This window comes from Struthio camelus, chromosome 2 (assembly GCF_040807025.1).
Source record: "Struthio camelus isolate bStrCam1 chromosome 2, bStrCam1.hap1, whole genome shotgun sequence".
In the NCBI taxonomy this organism is placed as follows: domain Eukaryota; kingdom Metazoa; phylum Chordata; class Aves; order Struthioniformes; family Struthionidae; genus Struthio; species Struthio camelus.
This window is the reverse complement of record NC_090943.1, coordinates 75150549-75173198: the sequence shown is the minus strand read 5'-3', so window position 1 is coordinate 75173198 and position 22650 is coordinate 75150549. Positions and strand designations below refer to the sequence as shown.

Here is a 22650-nt window from a genome sequence, read left to right as displayed (position 1 = left end):
ATTTTGATTTCTTTTATTGCCAGAATAAAACTAAAGTCCTTCGTTTGAAAAATATTTGACAGAGATTCCTGAATATACCTCTTTGTTGTTTTCTCCTTATACCTCACATAACTGAAGAGTGTTTGCTCTTTACTGATATATATCAAATACATTATTACTGGATAGCATTGAAATTTCAATTAGTAAGAGCAAGCATTACTGTCATGTAGATGATCATGTACTTTTCTTGGTTTCTCCTTTTGTTCACTGATATTTTTAAGCAAAGCTTACTACTTACCCAACGTTTTCTGCATCTTCATCACACTCAGCTCTGTATTTGCAAACTCCACATTTTGAGTGCTTCCTCTGACCTTCTGTCCCAGATCCTTCATACTCTAAACAGAACAAGGCGTTGTTAACAGAAAGCATGACTTTCATGTCAGGCTCTGTTTTTGCTTACCTAAACAAACTGCCTTGCTACTGGCAACTTGAAGTTATCCTATACTTACACGGAAGCTATTATATTCACTAGTGCTCTCTCTTTCAAAATGGGGCAATTAGAGCTTGGCAGAACAGTGACAATGACAAGAAGGCACCCCAAAAAGCAAGGTCGCATCACCAATTGACTGTTCCTTTATTGTTATTTTAGTGATTTTTATTTATTCCTGCCTCATCCCAGGCACAATTTGCATTGACATGCATCCCAGACATATTTAAATGTAATTGACACTGATAACATATAAACTCTGTCCCTTTTAATATCCTTGACCATTACATAGAGAGGATTTGAACGCTATTTTAGTTGATAGTCTTTTATAACAGACATACTTATGTAAGGTTACCTTTAACATTTTCTCTCTCTCTGTTTTTGGTGATTGAGTGCTCATTTCTCATACATGCTGTTGTATATTGTATGTTGAATATTTTCCAGATTGCTCTAATTAGTTGTACAGGACTAAAAAAGGCCTAGAGAGCTATCTTAAAAAGCAAATTAATAGAAATACTATGTCCTCCAAAAGGTAGAATGAATATCTCAGATATGCTGGTCCTAAAAACATCTGCATCATTCCTATTTTTGACTTCAAATTTGAAGACCAAAACTCTTCATTGTGTAAAAGAGAAATATAAACTCAATGAAGTTTAACGTAGGACAACTAAACATTGAAAAATGAATGCTGAACAGCTGGGAAATATACAGTGGAACATGGCAGTACTCTGATAACAACATTAGTTCCCTCCAGTCAGGCTCACATATTACTCAAGAATATCAAGCAAATCAAGAAAAAAGTTTTTTCCTTATTTTTTTCCCCAGATTCACAATAAAAGTAATGTATCTATAAACAAAGTTGTTAATACTTTTCAGAGCCACAGGTATCACATTATTAGTAGGATGTAAGGTACTTACAGTGAATTATGACATTAAACATAACTTATTGCATGGCTTTAGGTTGCTATACATCACTTCATCCCTGACTTAAGCTTTTTCTCACTGGGAATTAAAATCACAGTAGCAAAGTCTTATACAAAAATATGCTTCAAACAGTAAAGCTCATATTTCTTCTAAGTAAACTTCATAGTTTATGTTTAATTTTCATAGGATTGGTAATGGCTGGTAAAACGCCCTTGAATTGAAAAAACAAACAAACAAACAAACAAACTTTAAAACCAAACATTTCATAATGTTAAATAGGAAGCATTAGAGTGAAAAATTATATGCGGCTATGATTTACACCACAGACAAGGCTCAATAAACAAGATAATATTTTTAGGGGGTATAAATCAGATTAAATGATTTAAGATTTAGTTTCACTAGAACTGGTCTTTCATGTTTTTCATTTTAACAAAGCAATAATGGTGGTAAAGACATTTGAAAAGAAGGAAAAGACTCACAGAAATTTGCAATGGGAGTCAGAACAGTTTAACATACTACAGTTACTACACAAAGTGTATTACGGTATCATTTTAGTGTAAAGCTGTCTACCAAAGGCTGTCAAATGCACACAACACTAAATAAAATAAAGCAGTTCTATGTGCTATAGCAACAGGAGGTCAAACACCATCAAGCAAAAAGAGTTGGTGTGTACCTTAAATGCAAGTTGGAAGAAAGGAGTCCACATTCCTTCCTAATATTCCCATACCTTGGCTGAAGGGAATCTTTCCCTCCTACCTGTGGCTAGGCTTACATGGAGAATAATGCAGATGATCCTTTCCCAAATTAACTTCTATTTGAAACATGGCATGCTTTTTTTTTTTTAAAGATTAACACATATCCAAACTTCATTATGAAATTTCCACTGCAGAAATTCCTTCACTACGTTTATTAAGGTGCAGTAGTGGTCACTTTTGCTTATCTATAGAAATGCATATATTCTTTCTGGTTTGATTATTTTCTTCATTCTAGATATCACATACTTATGCCTGTGCTTGCCATGTGTCCTTTAACATCAGATTTCACTTTTCCATGCCAATATTTACATGCCAGTAAGTGACCCCTTAAGATATGATAAAGGAAAACAAATGGCACTGCTATTTTCTTTATCAACGGTATTTCCATATCTCTAACTCTTCTCATGAACAGTTCTTCTAATCCCTTCCCCAATATATTAAGATTCTCCTGGAGTTATGGATACAGGAGCTGGACATGCCATTCCATAAGTGGTCTCTTATCAAGACCAAAAATAGTCTATGATATTCTTCAGTTTAAACTTCTAATAATCTTATTAATTTTGACCATTCTTCTGCCTTGAAAGCTCACATGCGCTTTATTATCCATCTTATTTCCCAACAAAGTCTTTTCAGAATCGTCAATCTGTAAGACAGACGCTGACATCCAGGAGGAACAGTCTACATTTTGGGATCTCTACATGTAACTATACATTTGGATATTAAAATTCTGATTAATTGTGTATATCATTAGCTCAGTGATCTGTCCTCTAGCTTCCAGGCTTGATCAGTACTGATTTTCTCCCAGTTCACCAATGAAAGGGGGCAGGAGGCCAAGAACATTTCTTAGAAGCACACTCATTTTGTAATGGTTCTTTTACATTTCATGACCCATTGTTTGGCCAATGTTCTGTTGTACAAATTTCTTTCTTGAAAAAATAACAAAAAAAAAATCTTCTCAATACAGATTTTCCCTGAACCCATGATGAATGGCACTAAATAATTTCCTTTCCCCCCCCCCCCGCTTTAGTTCTGTATTCAGTTGATTCTACCGTCTTCTATTCTGTTGTTTTGCTTCTGATAGATACTGAGGTTGAAAGGCTATAGCTCCTTAACCCACTACATTTATCTTTTTTCAAAATATTTGTACATGTCTTCTCAGTGTTCCAAGATTTATATTGAAGGAAAAAAAAAGTCAACATTAGGACTACAAAGAATTTGTTGATATCCATTTTTAAAGCTTTCAGGTGCGAACTATCCAGATCTGGTGATTACAAAACAGCTGACTTCAACATTTGGTGCTTAATATCCTTCTGAGGTACCACTAGAATGGAAATTATTTTATCATATCCTATATATATTATCTGACTTGACTCCAGATACAACCAGATTGCTTTATAGAGCACTTGTCTTGCTCTACTAGCAATTTGATTTTGTAGCAGAGCTAAGGAACCCTTTTCTTCTTTAAATCTCTCTCCTTCTCAATGCTCCTATACACATAAAAACCCTTTGTCGTTGGCTTTAGCTCCACTCACTAACTATCTTTGATATCTTTTTGCTCTCAAAAACAGTAGCCTCCGAGTACTCAGTGTTCTTTTTTTTCCCCTCTTAAAATTGCTTTCTCTATCTTTTAAAATTAGATTTGTTTGTTTTTTTAAGAAAGTGTGGCCTCTTTTCTTGATCATGAATTGCTAGGCCCTGTGTATATATAATTATTTACCTGCACTTTATTCTGTTTGCATTTAATAAATATGAACATAAATAAATATGAGGTGCAAGATCACCTGCACCTCAGGCACTACTAATATACACCTATCAGGATGAAGTGTAATACAGATGTATGTGTATTGGTGCAACATTTCCAAGTTGTACAATAGTCATCTATAATTTGTAGAAGATTCTTTCATTACTAGCTGCATGATGTTTTAGCACTAGCAGCATGAGAGAGCATATTATTTAGACTAGAGTCCTCCAAGAAAATGCATCTTTTTCCACCAATACAGAATTGATAGATATTCCTTTTCAGCCTGAATTGGTAGCAGGCTTTCTCAGTACCCCATGTATGTGCTGTTGGAATAAGTTAACCCATTAACATTTAAGATCATTAGTTTCTCTTTTGCAAACATCTCTGAATAGGTAATGCATCTATTGACAGAATGCCCCTCCCACCTCCTTTTTCCCCCCCATTTGATTGTCCATAAATAGGTTATACCCATTAATTTTAATATTCCAGTCAATCAACTCATCCCAGCAGGTTTCACTAATACTAGTTAGGTCAAAATATGTTCCTAAATGAGGAATTCAAGTTCTCCTTGTTTATTAAGCAGGTTTCTAATGTTGACGCATAGAAGATTACAGAGTTTCTTTTCATGTGTTCTTGACATTCTTGACATTTCCTCCGTTCTTGAGCAGTGAATGTTGTCTGCCTGGACTTCCGCAAGGATTTTGACGCTGCCTCCCATCACATCCTCGTAGGTAAGCGCAGGAAGGGTGGGTTAGGTGAGTAGACAGTGAGGTGGATTGAGAACTGGCTAGATGGCCGAGCTCAGAGGGTTGTGGTCAGCGGCACAGAGTCTATCTGGAGGCCTGTAGCTAGCAGTGTTGCCCAGGGGTCAGTCCTGGGTCCAGTCTTGTTCAGTGCATTCATCAGTGACCTGGAGGAAGGCTCAGAGTGCACCCTCAGCAAGTGTGCTGATGATCCAAAACTGGGGGGAGTGGCCGACACACCACAAGGCTGTGCTGCCATTCCGAGGGACCAGGACAGGCTGGAGAGCTGGGCGGAAAGGAACCTCCTGCAGTTCAACAAAGGCAAGTGCAAGGTCCTGCACCTAGGCAGGAATAATCCCATGCAGCAGTACAGGCTGGGGGTTGACGCGCTGGAAAGCAGCTCTGCAGAGAAGGTCCTGGGAGCGCTGGTGGACAACAAGTTAAGCATGAGGCAGCACTGTGCCCTTGTGGCCAGGAGGGCCAATGGTATGCTGGGGTGCATTAGGCAGAGCGCTGCCAGCAGGTGGAGGGAGGTGATCCTGCCCCTCTCCTCAGCCCTGGGGAGGCTTCACCTGGAGTGCTGTGCCCAATTCTGGGCTCCTCAGTACAAGAGAGGCATGGCCCTACTGGAGAGAGTCCAGCGGAGGGCTCTGAAGATGATGAGGGGACTGGAGCATCTCTCCTATGAAGAAAGGCTGAGAGAGAGCTGGGCCTGTTTAGCCTGGAGAAGAGAAGTCCAAGAGGAGCTCTGATCAATGTGTACAAGTATCTGAAGGGAGGGTGTCGAGAGGATGGGGCCAGACTCTTCTCTCTGATGCCCAGCAATAGGATGAGAGGCAACGGGCACAAACTGAAACGCAGGAAGTTCCGTCTGAAGATGAGGAAAAACTTCTTTCCTGAGAGGGTGACAGAGCCCTGGAAGAGGTTGCCCAGAGAGGTTGTGGGGTCTCCTTCCCTGGAGATATTCAAAAGCCGTCTGGACGCGATCCTGGGCAACGTGCTCTAGAGGACCCTGCTTGAGCAGGGGGGTTGGACTAGATGACCTCTAGAGGTCCCTTCCAACCCCAACCATTCTGTGATTCTGTGACATCTTAATTTCATGTTAAGTGAAAGCTCATTTTCCCTCTTTTAAGCTTCTTTTCCTTTTTCAGGGCAGTGCCTCATTAATGTTCTGTTCAAGAGAAATGAGGCACAAGGATGGGATCTGCAGCTCCCAGTTGTCTCTCTGCACTGCACTGTTCTCCAACACTTCTCAAGTCATTACTCTTCTACAGAAGATGGCTAACTATATCTTAACAGCTGCAAGGTGAGAAGCTGCAAATGGGCAGTTACTCTACAGCATCTGGCCAGCAGTAAATTGCTTCCCTTGGCAACTCATTTATGTGCTCCTACAACTGTAATATGTCTATGTTTTTGCTGAGGGTCTTTCAATCAAGTCTGAAGCAAAAGTGTCAGCCAGTGTTAAGGTGAAGTTTGGTCTGCCCCACGCCATGACCTGGAAAGGGAGTTCCTCTCTCTCTCTCTCTCATTGTTGCAGAGAAACAGAGTTTGTAAAGAGTAAAGATTCTCCCTTTGAAAACCAATTCTGAAAACAAATTCCTATCTCTTTGGGGAGTACAGTGATTTTTACTGATGTACTTTCTCACTAATCTCAAAAAAAATCTGGGAAAAATAGAAGGTCCACAGCAAACTCTCTTCTACACCCTAAAGTGCAGTGGAAAAACCCGTGGTCACGGTGATTCTCTCAGTGCAGCTAGCACTGAAAATTCCTCTCAAAATGCCACAATCCACAGCATCACTCATTAGAGGCTTCAGTTAACTGAACAATTCCATGACTTATCCTCTCTTCCATTAATTTTTAGGGCAACATTAGTTGCCCTAAACATGCTAGTTAAGATGGAGTTCATTTCTGTAATTTAAAACAACACTGTAAGCTTGCTCTTCTGTCTGCAAGTATATTTAAAGCAAGTGCAAAAACTGCTTTTATCTATCAATAATTTTTTGCAAGTAATCTCTTATCTAATCTCTTATATAATCTCTCTTATCTCTAATCTCTTGATAAATCTTGACTCTGTTGCTAGATCTTATGCAAAAGCAACATTTACCACCATGGATGGCCCTGATCTCTATCAAACTGTCCAGTTGGCTTAGGAGCAAAGCCTAGCTCAGTAGTCCACAGATCTATGCCTTGCTGAAAGAAACATTCCTTGTGCAGACACATAACAAGCTGTAAGCGTGCTCTAGTAAGGATACTATCCTTTCAAGTTTGATTTGGCAGGAACTCGCGTTATTGGTTGAATACAAGGATGCCTGGTCTGTTTATGACTGGGGTGCCTGGAAAAAGGGAGTTCAAAGTTTGGTATCCCAATTGAAACACAGGTAAGGCAACCATAAAGTATACTATGTGTTTGCACAGTGGTTAACAATAGTGTATGCTATTTTAAGCAAAGGAGTTGAGGACATGAACTGCACCACTGCCGTTGCTGGGTGTTAGTTATCTTACACTTGTGACAACTATAACTTGTATTTTACTTCTCTGCATGATGACACCATTGATCATGGCATGAAAAGTTAGCTGGGTCAGCTTTTAAATTGCAGGACTGTGGCTGGAGAATATTAATATCTACTCCCTCCACTGTTCTGCTTCAAATACAGCTAACACCTCTTTCTCCAAAGGAAGACTAAACAACTTCGGAGTAACCATTAGGGAAATTATGCATGACTAGATGACAGTGGAAAGGGAAAGGATAGAAAAGTTACCATACACCAAGGGAGCTGTTCCACAGTTTCAAGAATATGGAGAATGTGTTTATGCAAGCGCTGTTATTGGCCACATAAGGAGGATAGGCCCTCATTTTCTGTTTATCAGTCTACACAGGAGGCAAGAAGAATCTTTCTGTGCCCCTGACTCCAGCATCCTTGTAAGCAAGCACTAGCACGCCAGAAAACACTGCTTAGAGCAAGTTTTCATCAACAGAAGGCCTGAATGTTCAGGCCCTTCGCCTCTCTTTCCTTGAACCTTAGGTAAAAATACCGTACTTCTTGCAAGATTTAGTTAGGTGTTGTTTTTACTTACAGGGAGTAGGATCTTAACAGAAATAAATAGGGCTATTTGAAGTTCAAATGACATTCAGTGACAAAAAATGTGATGGAATCACCATTTAAACCTTTCTCAATCACTCAGCGTTATAGAAACATGCTACATGACATGATGTTACCTCCTATCCAGGGTGTTAATCACCACCTAGCTTCTACAATCATTTTAAAATACATTAAAATAAACAAGTAGTATTATCACAAACTAAAATAAAAAAATTATACAAGATAAACTGCATATTTATAACCACCCTGACTGTGTGGCAACTGTGGATAAGTGTTGTCCCTAGTGAGGGGAAGGAACAGATGGCAGCCTGCTAAAAAGCACATACTGTATATCAATTTATTAATTACTAAATGCAACCTGCTAGAAGTTCACAAGATACTTTAGCTATTAAATTTCAGAGGGATTAGAAATTCAGAAGGATTAGAAATTCAAAACAAATTGTGTTAATAATAATTAACTTAGCTATATATATTGCAAGCATGTTATTTCCTCAGCTTGAAAGCCTAAAATGACTGGATGCCATCTGTCTAACTACCAGTACTTCTTTTTTGATATCAGAAGTGCATTTTGCTTAGGTAAGCAGACATACTATAAACAAATAAAAAAATTCATTTCATGAACAGGTAGGACATTTAGAAACCTTACCCTTTGCAGGCTGATTGCTAGACCACAAAATCTCTCTCTTCTGGGTCACTAATTTGTCTCTACAGAGCTGGCTTGGAAAGCCATTACTATTTATTAACCATTTGATGGCGTACAGAACACATGCTGATGGTTTTCAACAAATCCTCGCAAAATCCTAACTGTATCACAAAGTCAATATCGCAGCTGGTATTTGCTGGCAGTATCAAATAAAGAAAGGACTAACTGGAGCAAGAAGAAAAAGGGCCTTTATGCAGAGAGAAACAGAAAGATTGCTCAGAAGTGTACCTCTAGCAAAGATAAGATCAGGCAACTCAGAAGGAATAAGGTCCCCCTTTAAAAGTTATTGCACAATGTATGCCAGATGGTAAGCACTACAAACAAAAGACCTATAAATAAGGAATACTGCTAGATGAAAGCAAATTATCTTTGTCACTCATACCTTTGACACTTCTCTAGTTCTTTCTTCAGATTAAAAAAACCTACCAGCAAACAGTGTATCTCTTGCATAGCAGTAGCAATGCTTCCCAAATGTGTACAAGTAACTGCACTCATCCCTTTCGTGTGTGCAAGCATCACTGGGGCATACACAATCACACCAATTGTGCATATAGTCGTACACTAATTCTGTGATTAATATCTGGAAACATAAAACCTAACAAGAAAACACAGAAATTTCTAAGCCAGCACGTTTGCTCACTTGCTGGCTCTCTCTCACTTCCACTTGTCTTTTCCCACTTCCATTTCATATCCTTTGTACTTACAAGCAGTAGCTATCTAACTTGTAGGGCACATAAGCTCCTCATGCAATCTTGGTTCCCATTTTTGCACTCTTAGCCAAGAGCATGAAGGCCTGGGTGATTATTGTATCTCTGCATGCCCTGGTTTCCTTGGATAGCAAACTGAGAAGGCTGGGCCAGAAAGAAGCTGTGCTGCACTCTCATCAGCCCCCTGGCTGGACTATCAGGAATGTAGGACAGTGGTGTGCACCAGCAAGCGCACCCACGGTGCAAATGATCCACTGGCTGTGTTCCTCCTCCCTTCTCTTTATCTGAGTCCCAAGCAATGTACTTCTATCCTCAATAGCTTCTACATTCTTTTAAAAGTTTATTTTTAATTCTAAATTTTCTTAGCCTGTAATAGGCCTCTGATCTTATTAATGACTTCTTGTAATGCTTTTATACTTGAATAATGGAATAACATTAACTCCAGCCACAAATATATCATGAGAATATTATTGAGTTTTTGGCTAGAAAAAAAATCTCAATAATCTAAGCAACAATGGATTCCGTGACTCAACATACCGAAGACTTTTGGTGGGGAAGTACAATGCAACACCCAATTAAGTGACAAAGTTGGACTGCAATAGTACTAGTTCATTGTGTCTAGTTCATAGGTCTAGATGTATGGGGTGGGGGGGGGGGAAGGAAGGGTGAGAAGGTGCAAAATAGGAATTTCAGTTTCTTGTTGTTTAAAATAATTTCTCTAGTAAAACTAAGAACTAAAACTAACTTGTTTTATGCTGAACAAAAGTGGAAACGCTTCAGTTGGCCCAAAGGCATTTGGAAGAAAGCCAAATAATGAAGAGCTAATGTCACAAAAGTGCCAGAGGAGGCAGTGGTAGTGGTCACAGTGTCCCATTTTTACTCAGTACCTCAGCAGTACTGATATTCATCTGGGGTCAAGGGACCCAGACTCGTTTCTTTCCTCTCTGCCTGAGTGAACTGAACCTACGTATCCCACCTCCTGAGAAAATACACTAACCATTGCTATAACATAGTGTAGTCAGACCACCAGATCTCTTCAGTTGCTGCCGTTCTATTTTGTGTAAATAATTAAAGTTCACTGGAGCACTGAATCCCAGCTAACAAAGCTTTTCTATAGCATACATCCTTCTAACCTCCAGGCTGAGGCGTTCTTCCCACTCCCTTTGTCTCAAACTCAATGAATATTTTAAGGGAGAACAGCAGCAGAGATCAAGGGAGATTCATTTCAGAACTCCCTCATCAGGAGACTGTTGACTTGGATTGAGCATCATGCCCCAACTCAAACAACAAGTATACTTGAACTTGAATCTTTCACTTCCTCAGTGAGTAGCCTAACAGAGGAAACATAGCATATTCTGTCATGCTTTTCTTCAAACTTTTCAAAAAAATATCCAAACAAGCACCACACCTTGAATCAACTGCCAACCTCCTCCAGATTAGCACAGTTAAATTTACAAGGGACTTGAACAAGTTTTTGTATCTGATTGGGAAATTAGAAAAAATTCCCAGCAGCATTCAAATATTTCTAAGACTGTAGGAAGAATAAAAGTGAGAGACAGGCTAAATGACTGTCATCTGTTTGTCTCCTGTAAAAAAATGTATAATAGTACTGAGGCAAGCAACTCTCAGAGTAAAAAGCAGAAAAGAGAGTGGCTGTAGTGGACTAACAAGCTGGGTGAGCAAGTGGGAAGGATAAGCAAAAGGAGCTAGGGAAAGAGTGTGATGTAATTGCAGGAAGGAAAGCATCAGAAAAAAGTCACCAGCAGAGGTAACAAGTGACAGCAGTTGAACAAGAAATTGTTCTTTCTAATACTGTTCTGAAAAAGAAGGCAAGGAAAAGGAAGTAAAGGCTGGAATGGACACATGCTAATAGTAGCTTAGGAATGTACTAGTACTCAGGAATTATTAAAGGGGAGTGTAATGACTCCCCTTTACTTGATACATGAAAAAAGCTAGTTCCTGATTTCTGGAAAGTTAAATGTTGTATTTAAGCATGCAGTGACATCAGTGATCATTTTGCACAAAAACATATTTTCATGTAGCTATACACATATTACTTTTAATATTTCAAGATGTGCTAGATAGGGTTAAGTTGCCTTTGCCTATGTCAGCAAAAATTAAGACCTCATATGAAGTAGCAGAGCAACTTTTTAGACAGCCTTAAAAAGCAAGGTTTTCTGTATACCACACCACCAGAGACTGGTTCCTGCATCCCACATATCACCCGCGTTTTTTTCCCCAGGCAGCAAAAATTAAATAAAGCACAGAATGGAAGAGATATTGGGACCAGGTATAAGCAGACATTATGCAGGCTCTTAAAGTTCATACAAGGCATAGTGGAATGAATATGAAACTGAAGGATCCCTTAGAAGTTTGAGGGAACAGTTTGTTCAGATAAGGTGCACTTGAACCAAGATGTCAAACACAGCAGCCCAGATGAACTCAGTCCTGTCAGCATAAACTGCAACAGTTTCTTAGTACAAGCAAATCCAAAAAGCAAAATGAATTGCCTGTGCCTGTATATACCAATATCTCACGTTTTTCATTCTATATGTATTCTTGCTGGCAATATCAAAAATAGAATTAAAATTACTTTTTGTTTTAATTCTTGGAAGAAAGTTAAGATGTAGTCAAAGACAGGGAAGCTTCTATTAGTACCAGCTGTACTATGCTCCCTTTGTGAATATACACCTTTGAACAGAAATACTTAAAGTATTCGTTAAAAACAGATCTCAAACTGTAATCTTTATCCTTTTTTACATGACATGTTTGACAAAGGATCATAACTAGACATTGCAGATGCTAAGGAAATGAATGCAAGAAAAAAAAAGTAGAAAACTTATTGTGAATAGACATTCCTAGGTGTTACTGCAAGTGAAATACGGTGGTTTAGTAGGGTTCTAAATATTACACTGGCAATACCTTTTTAACAGGCAAGAACAAAAATGAGAAATGATACAAGTCAAATCTGAAAGTGCAACATTAGTCAAACGCACAGTGCAAACTATTCCTGTGCAAAGACTATTCTGAAATGTTCAGATCACACTATAACATTCAAATTGATTTTTAAGTTGTCATATTTTTTTCATAATTCACAGTGGTACAGCAACCCTGTAGATAAAGCAGACATAGAAAGATGTATACTAAAAGAAAGACCAAGAGCAAATGTAACTGAAGCTTGGTACTTACCTCCTTCTCCTGAGCCAGAGCCATTATCTGAAATGGAAGCAGAAGGGAAGAAAATAAAAAGACAGAAAATGAAAATATTGCTCCAAGAACAGCTGTTTGTTCAGGAACTCATCACTGTAAAACATTATACAGGTGTTATATTTCATGAGCCAGCTGTAAAAGCAAACATCTTGCTATCATTTGGCATCCTTCAGTACAGTTTGTCCATGCTTATTAAGTCCTATTCTCCCTCTTCTGTCAGGGTATTTTTACTCATGGAACAGCAGCATTCATTGCTGCAGATAAAATTGCTGTATCTTTTAAATTGTTACAAATTCAAACTTATTAAGCCTAAACAGAGTAAGAGCACAGAGTCTAATTTTTGTAATCTACTTATGAGCAAAAGTAGTTTTTTTCAACCCTCTGGCCCTGGGAATGGTACTTGAAGGAGTCACACATAAATCACCTGACAGCAGTACTTCCTGAAGCAATTGGTGCTCAAAATAAAATTGGCTTAAGTCAACTAACTATAAACTAGCTCCTCTCAAGTGAGCTAATCACTTCATAAAAGGATGCTCTAAATCCACAGTTATTTCATTGGCATCACAGACTGATTGGATTAGTATCTGATGAGTGATAGCTTGAAGCTGTACTCCCTTTGCATTAGCAGTTCAAACATCAGCAGGACTTTGGCTGCATCAGCACCCCAGACCAACTAGCTCAACTTTAGAGCAATAGGAAACTGACTAGAGGTTTAGGCAGTGTTGTGCTCAGGGTCTTCAGTTAGCACTACAATAAAGCCAAGTCTTTAAAAACACTCTCTGAATCACAAATCTTCCTCTATCTTTCTTGCTCGCAGGAAGTGAAGAGGAGAGAACAGGATAGCAACTACTGACAGTAAATTGCTGCTTCTTCCAGTTAGCTCAGCTCCTCTGGAAGATGAGGAGAGCAGCACAGCACCTACTCTGCTCATCTCAGACCTCTCCTTTCACGTCAGCTTTTGTGACAGAAAAGGTAGGTGAATTTATTTCCGTAAGCCTGGAAAGAAGAAGGAGACCAGACAGAGAGAGAAGTGGCATTCTTACTCCGATGTATGAACTCATTTTTCACATTAGAGGAAAAAACCAAACTGTCAGTCTGTTCAATTCCTCTACGCTTTTTCAAACAGCTATATTTCTAAGAATAATTCCTTCTAGTGCATGAATGAAAGGGTGAAATTCCATGTTACTAGGTCACTTCACACATTAGAAATAATATCTTGTCACATGGAGTGTCAGGACTGAGATTTTTCTTTTCATCTGCCTAAATTTTCCTTTCTTTCATTCCATACCACAATTCTGTACCTAATAGAATAAGCCTATTGCCTTACAGAAATGAATGCAAAAACAGAAGGAAGAGGTGTATTCCATGGATAGTGATCCAGTTTACTGACAAAATAGGCAATCCCATATAATATTTCATTGTTGAATCACTGAAAAATATGCTGTATGGTGCAACATGGCTTCATTAATAAATTTGAAGGTGTATAATTTATATGAGGTAAGTGTATAGGCTTCTTCATGATGGTTGAAATTGTGTGATAAGCTTTTGGTTGCTTTGGTGGCTTTTTTTTGGATTTGGGATCTTTTTTTAACCTACAAATATGAGCAAGTTTAACATGCAGTTCATATAAACCAAAGGCTAAAATATCTCAGAGAATTGAGTCACTCCATGCTTTTATTTCAAAATCTGCCTTTCCATGTGCTTTTGCTGGCACATTCAGCCTCAAGGCAAGAAACACCATTCAGTTCTAGTGCATGGCAGTCGCTGTGCTGTGGGGCTCCAGTTATGCCATTAGGCATATATGTTGTGAGGCAGAGGACTATATAGACAGTAGAAGCTGTAATGAGAGAGCTAAGTAAAAGACGAAGGTGATGCCCAGACCACCTGTCCCTATAAATCATTGGGTTGATAGAGGTGAAGTCCACAGGCAGCTCTATCTCCACTCAACAGAACATTCTAATAATGGGATAGATACATGCCTGCCCTTTTTATGGTTTCTTGAGATCTGAAAGCCAAGAGTGGCATCCAGTATAACACTTTCTACCAGTTCTGCCTTTTCACTCAGATCTTTTGCTTCCTTTCTGAGTTTGGGAGCTGAGCTAAAACTCTTGCCCGCAAGGTAATCATGCTAAAGTAAGCCAGTGTTTCTGTTTTTTCTGAGATTTTCCTAAGCAACTGCTAGTTGGAAAGTAGCATTTTTTTGCAAGCTTGCTTGTACAAGCAGCCCTGCTCTTTTCGGTCCTGTAACCAATTCAGGATTTCCAAAGGTGTTCTCCACGCAACAGGTATACCAATGAGACCCAGCAAAGAGAACAGTCAGACAGGGAAGGAACCTGGAAAGAAAGAGGATCCTCCAGTCACAAGTCAGAATTAGAGAGTGACTAACTTCTCTATTTACTTAAGCCACCATTTTCAAATAGGTTCATAAAAAATGTGTTTATATACAAACGTACAGTCTCTCTGAGTTTAGGAGCTATGCTAGAACTCTTTTCTCCAGGGTAATGAAGCTAAAATCAGGCTGCAGTCAGAATCTCTCTTTTTTTGCTCTCTCAGGACTTCAGCCATTTCTGTACTGTTCTTTGATGTAGAGAGTACCCTCCCCAATCCCAACCAAGCCTGCAACCTCTCTTCATTTGGATAGGTCTGCTCTCCCAGGATGGATGGCTTTTAACTTGCTCAAACTAACATGAAAATTGAACCTGCCTCTCCTCTACTGGGGGTGAATGCTACAAACCGCTTAATATGAACAGGATGACAGACACACCGCTGATGAAATTTAAGAAAGCAAACTCTTCTACTTTAATTCAAATGGGGTACGTGATCCAGTGGGCATCTCCAGAACAAACCTATCAGATCCTGCACACGGGAAGACAGGCAAAGTAATGCCTAAATGCTACATCATTTTTAGATCTAACTAAGAAATAGGTCAGAAGCTATTCAGCCAGGAGCAGAAAGAAACATCTGACACATCAGAAGTAAAACTGTAGGCCGCTCTCAAGAGACAAAGTAAAAAGCCAATGTATTTGTGGAATTTAGTTATTGCAAGGATTAGCTGACAGCTGAGAAGGGATTTCCAGCACCTGAACTTTGGCACCCAAGAGTTATTATATTCTTTATGCCCAAGTCCTGGATTTTCCCTTAAAGCTTTTGGGATATAGCTGCAATTCTTTTAATACAGTGTGTGCTACTCCTTGTGTGAAGCAGAAACTGGCCTTCCCAAATCAACATTCCAGAAACTTCACTGAACAAGCCCTAGATAATGATGATTGTTTTATTTAATTGTCTTCAATTACTCTTCTCAGCAAATAGAAACAGAAGAGAGAAAGGGCAGCTGCTATCTTAAGTCACAGTTTCCTGTTACTTGAATATATTCCATCTGGATTTTCAGGTTAATGTAGATCTAATTAAGTAGCCCTTTCCATAGTGGGACAGGGCAAGCTTTTTACCATTTAATATTGAATACAGAAGAGTGCCTTTAGCTAAAGTAAAATCGTTGTTAACTTGCTATTAAAGAAGAACATACTTATCTACAGTTGATGCTAGATAAGGCAATGAGGGTGCTGTTGTAAGAACTGGGCAGGAGCTTTTAAATTTCACTCTTCCCACAGCATTGTGCAATTCTTTGTTGTCTCCTGCAGCAGCAGTAAAGATTGATGAAATCTCAAAGCAGTGGCGCAAAGGCTAGAGTTTCAGAAGAGATCCAAAATTGGCACAGACCATTTCAAGCCTCCAACCAGAGCAAAGACCAAAGCAAAACAATGCAAACTCCAATTTCCAGCTGCCTGCAGGCAGGGGAAGCATCATTCACACTGCTGCTAGTGCACAAAATAAGTTTGTTAAGAAGTATACCAGCTCAGCTGCTGCAGCATCATAGCCACAACACCTTCTTCCTCTTCCCACTGGGATTATACCCCCACCCTCCAGGAGCACAGTTGCCTGCTAGCAATTACCCTCGGTTTTGATATGCCAGCAGGAGCTTTGGGAGGACTGCTGACAAGGCTAATTGCTAGCAGCTGCAAGACCTCTGGCTGCTGGAGATAGGCTTTTAACTTCCACTGAGCCAGGCTTTCCAGTAGGAATGCTCATTTTTCTCTATATCTCTGGGGAAAAAAGCTTTTGTTATCACTTGATCCTGCTAGCCATTTCCTGCTTAATTGTATCCTACAAAAGAAGCACTAGATATTTAATTCTGGTATGTGTTGATGAGGTAAGCAAGGTAAGCCTTGCTCTTTACTTCCAAAACGTTTCCTTTCCAATGACAAGAGGGAGATGCTGTGTTGTTGCAAGCCCTCATGGCAGGCTGGACAGGAAAACACAGCTGTTTTAGTAAGAGGGTTCTTTTTATTTATTTTAAGTATATCTCCTGTACCACAACAAATCTAGATGTAAGTTTCTCAGTCAACTATCAAAATAAATGTATGTTTTTATATCAGGTTTTTCAGGTTTGTTATGGCTTTGTTGGGAGAGTATTAAGAGTTATTTTCACACTTATAAATACAGAAGGGAGCTGCATAGAACTTCCTCTACTCCGACAAAACAATTAAATTTAGGAGTGTTTTTTCTTTTCAGGACAATATGTGTATCTAATTATGCTTTGTTGTGAGTGTCCCACAAAAACAAACACTCACAGTAAAAACCTGTGTGTTGCAATTCAGGGTAAGTCACAGTTTGATTACTTCCAACTGAAGAGCATTAAATTAAAGCCAGTCTTAAGAGAATCATTCTTTTCTGCACTGTGATGTATCACAAAGGGATAAAACAGAAAATGGATGGGTGGGGAGAGGGAAACATAATAGAGCTATTATTTGTTTCTAACTGTGCAAATAACTTTTTAACTTTACTTTTTCTGTAGGGATTTCTAATGAACTATATGCAAACCTTCCAAATATATACAGCACACAGAATGCCTAAGTACAGTATTTTAAAATGTCAAATACTATATCATTGTGTGGTTTCATTTTCATGTGCATATAATATAAATCTGGCAGCAGTCAAAACCCTGGCACTGTGTGTGGACTAACAGGAATGTGCATTCTTAGGAATGAATCATAAAAGTATATTTCTTATTTACTACACTGATTTCTTCTAAACCCATAAAACACAATGAATTCATCAGCAGAAAGAGGCAGAAAAAAATCTTTGACCTTCCTTCTCAACACTCTGAGCACACCGATCACCCTCTCTCCCTGATTTCTTACAGCCTTTTAGCAAGCCAGTTCAGGATAACCTCAGGTAGAGAATCCTCAGGTAGCATAACATGAATAAATTTCAGTTTAATGTCACCCTCTCTTAACTGACCAAGGCTTCAGGTCAGCATCTAGGCTGCTGATCCTACGAGTCCAGCAACAGTCCTCATTTAGGTACTGCCATCTCCCCAAGTTTTACCGCATATTCCCATCTTTGCGTTTGTAGGGCTGCACTGCAAATAGGAAATTGATAAGACTGGGAAATATAAGTCTATAAAAAGTTAAAACAATAATGGCTGAAATAGTTCACTAATCTGGTACACAACACAATCCCACGATCAGCTGCCCAACCCTAACTGTCAGGGAGATGAGCCACAGAGCAAGGAGGAAGAGTGGTGCAATATGGGATATACTACCTATCAAGGCAAGGACTTTACTATCATGCCCTGTTTACATCTCTACTCGGCCATGGACTGGATGACTCATTCCTTATGAGTACAAAAGGCCAAGTTAGTTGTAGGAAAGAATTTTATATAGCTTACTATCAATCACTTAAATGTATACCTCGGTACTGGGCAAAGAATACCTCGGTACTGGGCAAAGAGAACATTGAAGCTGCATTTCACTAATTTTCCTAGTTTTTCTGTGCTCTGCAATATGGGGCTACATGTATTGGCTGAAACCCACAGGCCTTACTCACCCACAGCTTCTATCAATGGTTATAAACACCTCTGTAAACCCACATATTTGAAAAAACAATGCCTCGTCATATAAAAATTCGCTTTGAACATGTTGAAACCTCCATAGACAAAATCCAAAGCTTCAGTTATACATTCTCTTACATTTCTCTAAAACATTATTTTTAATGAAAAAACTTGCAATTTATTAATTCCTTAAGCACCTGTGATTTACTTTCTTTAATGTTACTTATTTTGAGATCCCTTATTTCTGACAGCATGTGGACAAAGGAATGAAATATATAAGTATGCTATTAAATAACCTGTCATGACCTTAAAAATGTAATCAAAATGTTATCTGACAAGAAATAGGTAATAGGAAGCTGAGTAAACTATTCCATATAGTCTGTTCTATTACCATAGCTTCAGAAGGGAACAATCCCTAGCAAATGGGAAGTATTTTACTCTTATATGAGATTTAGAATTCTTATATACTTTAAAAATTATTTAATCCTTGCATCACTACAGGAGGAATTTCATCCTCTTGTCTCTTCTATATCTCACCAGCATAGAACTGACCTTTGTTTTGAAAAACTGAAATTAGGATAAGAAATTAGTGAATTTCTACTTAGTTCTCAAAGGCATCTCAGAACAAAGCATCTTCATAGCAAATTCTGAGGTACTAGCTGAAAAGTAATGTGATTGCATAAAGGATTTTTTAAATCTAGGTTTTTGGTTCTCACTATGTATGTTCTACAGATCAAGAGTACAAATATATTTACTTCACTATTATCTATTATCATAGGCATAGAATGGATAGGTTCTGGAGAATGGCTTTTATGATCTAATACTCTAAAATTAATCATAGGATGTTAGATACTTAGGAAATAACAGTTACAGCTCTGATAGAACTCCACTGAAATACTGTAAATTGTACAAGTGTAAATCCAATATGAACCCCGAATCACTCCTCAGCTTCAGAAATGTACTTTCAGTACTTTCTAGTTAACTGTATCTCAGTACATGTCTTGATCTATTACACTGACTGATAAAAATTATGCTTCATTTCATGGTTTTGATGTAAGACTTAAAGAAAAGGAGAGGAACGTTAAAAAAATAGTTGCTGAGTGACAGCGATTAGCACAGATTCAAAGCTAAGAAGAATCAGTTTTTCATTGCAGAATATCTTTGTCTTAATAGGATAAACCACATATAAAAAATAATTTTTTTTGTTTTCCAAAACATTCTCCTACTGTTTTATTTTAGTGAGAGAAAAAAAAACTTTTGCATTGAGTCCTTTTTTTTTAATTGTGCATGAAAAATATTTACATAGCCTCAGTTCAATCTACTTCTGGGGTGTTGTTGTTGGAATATGTGAGTTCTTCAAAATTATAATGGATTTTGTCCTATTTCTGTGGTTTTTGGAGTTAATTTACAGTTGGGAGACTGAAGAAGAAGGTATATTCAGTCAACTGTCTGACATATGCTGGAATTGTACAGCTGAGGTGGGCACAGAACACGTTTTCCTAGTTCTGGTACTGAAGTCTAGTCTTTAGTCTAGTACTGATGTCTGTAAACAAAATAATATCTCAGGATAGGTCTGTGACGCAGTCAAAGGTGTTAGAGCAGCTTGTGTAAACGCAGTTAAGCTGAATTTAAACTAGCTATTTCTGGGACTGACACCAGAGCAGCAGCATGGAACTTTGCCTAGGTAAACTGTCAGATATTTACCCTGATTTCCAGATGGGATATTGCAGTTACCACTGGGTTTCAGGCGGCTGGACCTAAACTGTCATCTATAACTAAACTATCAAATGTAATGCTAGTTAGGAATGTCTACTTTGTCTGTAGTCACACTTTGAGTACCATAGAGATGTATCTTACTTGATCTAATCATAGCAAAGTGTAACTTTTGTGTATCAAAAGATACGGGATGTCCCACAAAGTATTTTTTTTGTGCCTCTTTTTTGCATGCATCAAAGAATGCAGCTACTGATGTTACTTTCTGAGTCATTTAATTCCGAGAAAACCAGCCTCTGTGTGGTCTCACCAGTATTGAAATCTGTCCATAGGTTCAGAAGACCTCTGGTGGCTAAGGTTTCTTGCGTCCAAGACCATGTTACAATATTCAAGACATGGGACAGTGAAAATCTGAATGCATTTTAAGTGTATGAAAAGATAGAAAAAACTGTTCTACTAGAAATGTGAGATACAATGATTCTGTAAGAGTTATGCACACCTTGGATGTGATGACTCAAAGTGAAATTAGTCAAAGATGATACCTTGGTTAAGGTAGAGTGGCAATCAGGATGATGGATGTCACTTACTGGGTGTCACATTAATTCTGTACATCCAAAAAATGAGTCCTAAATAAATGACTAATCTCGAATCTGCTCAATTTTGTTGTAAGCTTTGTGAATTAATATCAAAGCTCGCGTATAGCATTCACCAGCATCGTCTCAGATAAAGTATTTCTCCTTTAAGTGTTTTTATTTATTTACCTAGTAGCGTATCAGAAGACATATCAGATTTCTTCTGTATGACTATATTTCATCATTAAAGAGGACTTGTGGTTTCCACATAATTTTGTTGTATGAAAAGCACAAAAATGAATATCTCTAGAACTAAAAATAAAACTAAAAAACAACCCTATAACTTCCTTCATTAGTGACATAGAATGATGTTTTACATACCAGAATAACAAGGTCCTCTTGATACCACTGTTATCTCTTTCTGATGCTTACAAGCAGCTCTCCTAAGGAAGCACTCATTTTGGTAAGTGTCTCCATTTGATCCACAAACAGGAATATAATTTGTGTGACACTGAAAAAGAAATTATGAAGCAACTTAGTCCTACAAAGTCACGTGAGTAATCTCAGTTGCATGTTAATATACAGGATGATAGTTGTATATACATGATGCTGATAATACATTATTATTCTATTTACTAAAGGAAAATAAAAAAAAAGTTTCTCAGTATCACTGTAGGTATTCTTTTCAGACCACAGAAATAATAGTTCAACTCTATGTAGGCTGAACATATTAATTTAGTAAGAAAGATTAAAACAACTGAATAATTACAGTGTGTCTCAAAAATGACTGGAGGGAATATGACAAGCCATCTACAAGGATCTGAAGGATAAACACATTGAGGAAAGAGAAAACTTCTTCAAGATAATAGAAGAATGTCGGACTAGGTACTGAGGGATGAAACTGAGTAGAGGAGAAGTTAAGGTGAACATTGTTTAAAGGGGGATTTGCTGATCACAGAATCACAGAATCGTTTAGGTTGGATGGGACCTCTGGAGATCGTCTCGTCCAACCTCCCTGTTCAAGCAGGGTCACCTAGAGCATATTGCCCAGGATCACATCCAGGCGGGTTTTGAATATCTCCAGCGAAGGAGACTCCACTACCTCGCTGGGCAACCTGTGCCAATGCTCTGTCACCCTCACAGTGAAGAAGTTTTTTCTCAGGTTCAGATGGAACTTCCTGTGGTTCAGTTTCTGCCCATTGCCTCTTGTCCTGTTGCTGGGCACCACGGAGAAGAGGCTGGCCTCATCCTGTTGACACCCCCCCCTTCAGATACTTATATACGTTGATGAGATCGCCTCTCAATCTTCTCTTCTCCAGGCTGAACAGGCCCAGCTCTCTCAGCCTTTCCTCAGATGAGACATGCTCCAGTCCCTTCATCATCTTCAGAGCCCTCCGCTGGACTCTCTCCAGGAGCTCCATGTCTCTCTTGTACTGGGGAGCCCAGAACTGGACACAGCACTCCAGGGGAGGCCTCCCCAGGGCTGAGGAGAGGGGCAGGATCACCTCCCTCCACCTGCTGGCAACACTCTGCCTAATGCACCCCAGCATACCATTGGCCTTCTTGGCCACAAGGGCACACTGCTGCCTCATGTTTAACTTGTTATCCACCAGCACTCCCAGGTCCTTCTCTGCAGAGCTACTTTCCAGCGCGTCAACCCCCAACCTGTACTGCTGCATGGGATTATTCCTGCCTAGGTGCAGGACCTTGCACTTGCCTTTGTTGAACTTCGGGAGGTTCCTCTCCGCCCACCTCTCCAGCCTGTCCAGGTCCCTCGGAATGGCAGCACAGCCTTCTGGTGTGTCAGCCTCTCCCCCCAGTTTTGGATCATCAGCACACTTGCTGAGGGTGCACTCTGAGCCTTCCTCCAGGTCATTGAGGAATACATTGAACAAGACTGCACCCAGGACTGACCCCTGGGGGACACCACTAGCCACAGGCCTCCAACTTGACTCTGCGCTGTTCACCGCAACCCTCTGAGCTCGGCCATCTAGCCACTTCTCAATCCACCTCACCGTCCACTCATCGAGCCCACCCTTCCTGCGCTTACCTAGGAGGAAGTGATGGGAGACAGTGTCCAAAGCCTTGCGGAAGTCCAGGGAGACAACATCCACTGCTCTGCCC

At 39.2% G+C, this 22650-nt stretch overlaps 1 protein-coding gene across 4 annotated transcripts in view; it reads right to left on the bottom strand.

The window, feature by feature from the left end:
- Positions 1-22650, bottom strand: part of TMEFF1 (transmembrane protein with EGF like and two follistatin like domains 1) — a 115638-nt gene that overhangs the window by 25762 nt on the left and 67226 nt on the right. For all 4 annotated transcript variants that reach the window (XM_068936314.1, XM_068936311.1, XM_068936313.1 and 1 more), the window contains exons 3-5: positions 20908-21037; positions 12331-12357; positions 278-374 (exon numbers count right to left, since the gene is read on the bottom strand). In XM_068936314.1, coding sequence (XP_068792415.1) covers positions 278-374; positions 12331-12357; positions 20908-21037 — 254 coding nt within the window. The remainder of the gene's footprint in view (positions 1-277; positions 375-12330; positions 12358-20907; positions 21038-22650) is intronic.